This window comes from Leptopilina heterotoma, unplaced genomic scaffold (genome assembly GCF_015476425.1).
Source record: "Leptopilina heterotoma isolate Lh14 unplaced genomic scaffold, ASM1547642v1 Lhet_100, whole genome shotgun sequence".
In the NCBI taxonomy this organism is placed as follows: domain Eukaryota; kingdom Metazoa; phylum Arthropoda; class Insecta; order Hymenoptera; family Figitidae; genus Leptopilina; species Leptopilina heterotoma.
The window spans coordinates 1,254,621-1,261,639 of record NW_025110814.1 but is presented as its reverse complement, the minus strand read 5'-3'; the positions used below and the strand labels follow the sequence as shown (position 1 = coordinate 1,261,639).

Here is a 7,019-nt window from a genome sequence, read left to right as displayed (position 1 = left end):
GCCATTTTGAATTTGAGTAGTTTCTATTAAAGCTCTGTCTTGGCATAAAAGTATATTAACCGGAGGGTTTTCCTCCGGTTCTTCAAACATGATAGACGGCTCTGGGGATGACTATGGTCCTCCCCACTCCCCTCAAACACAAATGGATATCGAAAACGCCGCAAACAATTTAGTTCTTTTAAAGAGTTTAAACGAAAATCATGCCAATTTATCGAATCTCACCGCGAAAAAACACTGCAAGAATGATTCGCATATTATAAAACCATCTCAAACTCACGACTCTGACACATCAAATGGAAATCCTTCACCAACTCAACGCACAAAACAAACAAACTCAGACACATCCGACAAAACTAACACAAACACTAATCTGACACTCAGCTATGATAATTCTTTAAAAAGCAACTGCGCAATTTTTCCCTACAAGTTTCGTTTCTTGTAAGGGAATTATGAACGATGTCGACACGGATATTACAGTTGAGGAAATTATTGAGTATGGTGAGGTTATGGGCCCACACGTAAATAAAATCAAAATGATCCAAGCGCGGTGTTTTAATCGCAAAGTTTACGACGAAAAAACCAAAGAGTTTAAGTTCGTTCCGTCGAAAACCGTCCTACTGACCTTTCAGGGTACAGTCCTCCCTCAAAGAGTAGCGGTCTACAAAGGGTCAAGTCCTATTCGTCCTTACTTTCCGAATCCTCGTATATGTATGAAATGCTTTAGGTTTGGCCACATCGCCAAAAACTGTCGCTCTCAACCACGATGCAAGTCCTGCGGGGAAAACACTACCCATGACATATCAAACCCTTGTCCAAACACTTCAAACACACCAAAATGTGTAAACTGCTCTGGTCCTCATCTAGCTACATTCAAGGATTGTCCGGAATTCACCTTTCAAAAGGAAATCCGTACTTACGCTACTATACACAGACTCTCCTTCATTGAAGCAAAAGCTATCCTTCGACCTAGAAACACAGGTGCAACCCCGAACTCTTTTAATTTCTCAAATTTTCCACAGCTTGGAGAAATCCCAGCTCCTTCTTTGACAAATCAAAACTCTTCTCAACTTTTTTCAGACATCACAAACCTCTCATCTCAAAAACGGAGAAGTCCCATGATTGGACCTGCCACCCAAAAAATTGGCACGCCCCAGTCACGGAAAAGAACTAACTCCTTCTACGCAACACAATGGAACAATGGTAGAGACGGTAGCGATCTTCCTAATGGTTTTACCCTCTCTGCTTCTCGTTCCATGTCTAATCCTTCAACATCTATTGATCAAACTTCCAACCATGAATCCTTCCCTTCAATCCTAATCTCCATGATCAAAGATCATGTCACACAACTTTCATCCAGTTCTTCACCAGAAAAAACTAAACACAACGAAAGTCTACTTAATACTATTATAGAAAGCATTCCCTTATTGTTCAACTCCGTAAACAACAACATTAATGGATCAATTGTCTAAAATAAATATCCTGCAATGGAATTGCCGAGGTGTCTCTAAAAAGGCACCCGAAATTCAAAGTCTCTCTAATAAATTCGACGTCCTCCTTCTTTCCGAAACCTTTTTAAAACCCGATAAAAAACATAATTTAAAAATTTTAAAACAATTTAATATTATTAGAAGCGACAGAATAGTAAATAAGGATGGTGGTCTCATTATCGCCATTCGCAAAAACTTGATATTTTCAAAAATTTCAACAATTTTTACTCAGGAAGACGAACTTGAAACACTCGCTGTCTCAATTGACTCTTCTTTGGGTGAATTATTAATAGTTTCTGTTTATAGAGTCCCTGGTAGACAAACCCCCCTTAATTATTGGAAACGTTTCTTTAATTCAATCAAAAATTCTGGATTCAACTCCCTTTTATCGGAGGTGATTTTAATTGTCATAGCACTCTTTGGGGAGGCTCTTATGTCTGTCCCAATGCGCGCAACTTATGTGAAGAACTGGATGAGATGGACCTCATCCTCTTAAATGATGGCTCACCTACCATGGTAGGTCGGCCACCTAATCCCGGTTCTGCATTGGATCTTACTCTCGTCTCTTCAAACCTTTTCACATCCTCATCTTGGAATGTCCTTGACGATCCGTTGGGTAGTGATCATCTTCCTATTCTTTCGTCATTGGGCATTTCAATACCAATGGCATCTTTTTCCTCTCACAAATATAATTTAAGAAAAATAAATTGGACCCTATTCTCCACCACACTGCGTTCATCCGTGGAGTCAAATTCTGATATTTTATACACTGATAATCCTATCTCTGATTATAATAATTTTGTAGAACTCGTTGACATGTCAATTAAAACAGCATGTCCTCAACGGAAAAACGCTCCCGCGAATAAGAATGCTGACTCTTCCAGAAAACCTTTTGTTCCTGCACCTTGGTGGGACAATAAATGCGATGAAGCCATTAATAATAGAAAAGTAGCTTTTAAAAATTATAAAAAGTTAGCTAATTTTCTTAATTCTCAAATTTTCTTAATTATAAAAAAGCGGAAGCCATAGCTAAGCGCACGCTTAGTGAGGCTAGACGTCAATCTTTTAAAAACTTCTGCGATTCCCTGGACAGACATACTCCTTTAACAAAAATATGGGCCATAATAAAGTCTTTTAAAAACCGATTTACTCAACCTGCAACAGCTTCATGCTCAGCAGATAGAGAAACGATAGATAAACTTCACTCCCTTGTGGATGATCTCTATCCCCCTACGGTATTCCACGACAATTTTCTCAATAATTTCGATAATAACCCATTTCTTGAATCACCCTTTTCTTTATCATAACTCTTAATAGTAATTAAATCTTGTAAAACTAAATCCTCCTCAGGCCTTGACAAAATTGATTTTAATATTATTCAAAATTTTCCAGAAGAGTCCTCATCACCCCTCTTATAAATCTTTAATAGAATCATTTCCAGCGGAACTTTTTCTCCTTCTTAGAACAATTTTCTTATCTTTTTCCTTCCAAAATCCTCATCCCCACCTGGTAAATTTCGACCTATTTCTTTAGCCTCTTGTCTCTTTAAAGTCGCAGAAAAACTTATTTATAATAGACTCACTTGGCTTATAGAACGCGATAAAATCCTTAGTCCTTACCAATTCGGTTTTCGGAAGGGCAAATCTTGTACGGATAATCTTGCCTTAATCTCGACAGAAATTTGGTCAGGCTTAGCTCAACGTGAATTTGTTGGTGCTCTCTTTTTAGACATAAAGGGTGCTTTCCCTAGCGTAGTTCCAAATGTTTTAGTAAAAGATCTTAAATCAATTGGCATTCCGGAATCAATATCTCGCTTTATATACAATTCAATAAAATGTAAAAACATATATGTCAAGATTAATGGCGTGGTTATTGGTCCAAGAACTAGCACTGTTGGCCTTCCACAAGGTAGCATTCTTAGTCCAATTAATTTCGCAATATACACTAGGAATCTGAATACTATTATTCCCGCGGATTGTGAAATTTACGAGTTTGCTGATGACTTATCAGTTTCATGTCGTTCCCCAAATTTAAATCAAGTAATTAACTCCCTTCAAAATAGCCTTAACTCCCTTTCGGATCACTTGTCTGAGAGAGGTCTGGAAGTTTGTCCAGTCAAAACCAAATTTGTTATCTTTAGTAATAAAAAACTTGATCTAAATGATCCAACCCTTACATTATCTTTAAATAATCATATTATTAAACCATGTCCTTCAGTTAAATATCTCGGCATACAATTTCATCAATCTTCCTCCTCTGATACTCATTTTAACTATTTGTGTGATAAAAGTAGAAAGATTTTAAATGTACTAAAGGTACTTCGAGGTACTTGGTGGGGAGCAGATCCTCAACTTTTACTTTGCATTTTTGACTCACTAATTAGAAGCCCTATTGATTATGGTTCACAAGGCTCTAACTTTAAGTCTCATAAAAATTTTTCGCGTTTAGAAAAGATTCGTAACCAAGCTCTGCGACTAGCCATAGGCTACAGACAGAGCACCCCAATTAACGTAATGCTTGCAGAATGTTGTGAACCCCCTTTAAGAAGTAGATTTAATTACCTTGCTAAAACATATCTCTACAGAGTTTATTCAAATTCTACTCATCCTCTTCCAGCTAAGCTTGCAGAACTCTCTCGACTCACTATTGACTCTAATACCAAATTTAATTATCCTCTTTTAATTGCCTTTGAAAAATCGAAAACCTACAGCGAATTTATCAGAAGCAAGGACCTTGACCCTTACTTCGAATTCCTTTTTGAGGATCATTTATTTACTCCCCAAATTATTCATAATTGGGGCAAATCACTTCAAAACTCTCCTAAACCTTCAATATTATTTAAGGATCTATCCAACATTAACTTTCCAAATCACACTTTCTTTTTTAATGATGGTTCCAAATCAGAAAAGGAACACTTGGCTGGATGCGCCTTTGTTTGTCCTTCTTTAAATTTAACATCTAAATTCAAATTTCAAAACATGCTTCAATTTTTTCTCTTGAAGCCTTTGCAATTTTATTTACTTTAGATTACATTATAAATTCTAATCTTTCTAATACGGTCATTTTCTCAGATTCTCTTAGTGTTCTTAAAAACCTAGCTTCTAAAAACATCTACAAAATTAAATCTTATATAATTTTTGCTATCAGAAACCGCTTAAAAATCCTTTTTAATTTAAATCGTCCATCTACCCTCGTTTGGATCCCTGGTCACTCAGGTATTGATGAAAACGAGAAAGTGGACAGGGCAGCGAAAGACACATCCACCAATCCTCAACAACTAAACATACCTCTATCTTATTCTGACTTGCTCGAAAACAGCTATCTGATAGCTGCAACTCATAGGGTGGAGTCCCATGACAGCGTTTTGCGTTGCGTCGTAATGGGAGAGAAAAAGATGCAAATATACGTTTGTTGCATTCTCTCTCATTACAACGCAACGCAAAACGCTGCCATGGGACTGCGGCCATACTTTCTGGATGTAGGCAAAAATAAAGGTGCTAAATACACACAATGTTTTTACCAACCCAGAAGAAAACCATGGTTTGCGAACTTCGTGGCTCGCAGACTCTGGATCACTTCTATATGTCGTGCAAGAAGTAATCACTATAACTTTGGTGCTAGTCTCGCTAGAAAAAATTATATTCAGTCTAGGGATTGTCCACACTGTCCAAATATTGATGAAGATCTCGATCACATTCTTTGGTCTTGTCCCAGATTCGACACATTTCGGCCAGACTTAATTAAAGCCCTTTCAAGAGCTTTAAAGTGTCCCCCTCAATTTTGCAGTGTACAATATCTCTCTAACCCTAATCCAAGAGTCGTCTCTCATGTTTTTAGATTCTTAAAACGCGCTAATATTAAAATATAATCTTTTACTTTCTTCCTTTAATCTCATGCTTTTATATTTTATAATTTAAACATATTTATCTACTCGAATTACATTGGTTCACGGGAACGTAGAAGGAGTGCTACTATTTGCTTTCCAGCTGTGTTGCCGTGCACACCGTGGTCGGTCGGCGTTCGCGCTGCCAAACTTTACTCTACCCTGCCAGATTTGGATTTACTTTATGTCCACTTTTAAAGTGGACATAAAGTAGACATAAGGTAGACATAAGGTAATCGTTGAAAAAAACTATTTACACGGAAAAAAAAGTACGTGAATCCTTCCTTGAAAGTGCTTGACTTTTGGATAGGACACAAAATACAAGGCTGTATCATATACTTTTTATTAGAAAATATAGAAAAGTCCTAGAGTTATTCTAGTACTAGTATGGGCAACAGTGTTTTTTAAATTTTAACGAAAAGTCATTTGTTCAGTTTTATAAAGTACGTAAAAGATTAGTTGACTGCGCTTGAAAATTCTGTAGAGCATGCGCAGTGTGCGTTGCGCGTTTCTACCCAAGGTAAATGCCAGCTGATCATCTGTTTCCATTTGTGTTAATTTCAGATGTGAATATACTATTATTTTATGAAAAACAAATAGTGTTAATATATATTTGTCTTCAAGAATTGACTTTCAAAAAAATATTTTTTATTTTGTGTTTCTCACAAAACAGAATGTTATGTAAGTCTCAGTTTTCAGTGAAATAGCATGTCTCAGAAGTCGTGAAAAATTTCAGCATGTGGTATATAAGAACAATTCGATACGTACTTTTAAGTGTTAAGTGTGTGTTTATATTTAAGTTATACGCGAATATATGTGTGTGTTATAGGTTAGTTCATAAGTGTTGACGAACGTCGAAAAGTGATACAATAATTGTTCTTTGTTTGTGTGATTAATTATCCAAATATGTGAATGACTGAGTGAATTTCAGAAAAACTGTGAACAAGTGGAAATTATTTTTTTTATTTTACAATTTTTTTTAAAGTCAATGAAATTCTCAAGCAAGGTACTAGAAATTTTCATTGACTGCTTTTGAAACTCTCATGCAAAAGTACTAGACTGTTTTTAGTATTTTGTGTCGTATCCAAAAGTCAAGTACCGAGTCAATGAAAATTTCACGTACTTTTTTTTCCGTGTAGCTACCTACATATATTCTAACGCACACATAATTTATACACAAATAAACGCAAATACACGACGCATTGAATCGCACGCTGGTTGTAGGGACCTGGGAAGTCTCTTATATACTAGACTTTACTTTTATTCAGCGCTTGTGAGAAACGGGGTCGGCACATCTTTTCTTTCGATGAAGTTCGGGAATTATTATGAAATTTAAACTGGAGTTCTCCTTGATTAGACGCTTGTAAATACTATTTTAGAAGAAATATAATTTCTACGGCAAAATTTCGATAATATTATAGACCAGTCCTGTATTTCTCTAGGAATTTATTTACAATGCTGATTTTGAAAGTCTCACAAAAACCGTTTCGTAATTAGTTCGGAACGATTCAGATATACTTACATTGAATTTTTAAAAATTTCTGGAACTTTGCACAAATCCTCAATTATGGAACAAATTCAGGAATTCTTACAGAATTTATTTTTTCCGTGTAGCTGCGCGCAAATTGTTGCTGGTAAATAATTTAAAA

The 7,019-nt window shown here is 36.1% G+C and overlaps 1 protein-coding gene across 1 annotated transcript; it reads left to right on the top strand.

The window, feature by feature from the left end:
• The first annotated feature begins 449 nt into the window (after window positions 1-449).
• LOC122499424 lies at window positions 450-1,469 on the top strand. The gene has a single exon (XM_043607778.1). The coding sequence runs from the start codon at window positions 450-452 to the stop codon at window positions 1,467-1,469; it is 1,020 nt and encodes a 339-aa protein (XP_043463713.1).
• The last annotated feature ends 5,550 nt before the right edge of the window (window positions 1,470-7,019 follow it).

Bases quoted from the DNA above. Each gene is read 5' to 3' on its own strand.
- LOC122499424 (XM_043607778.1), top strand. From the start codon at position 450: ATGAACGATGTCGACACGGATATTACAGTTGAGGAAATTATTGAGTAT.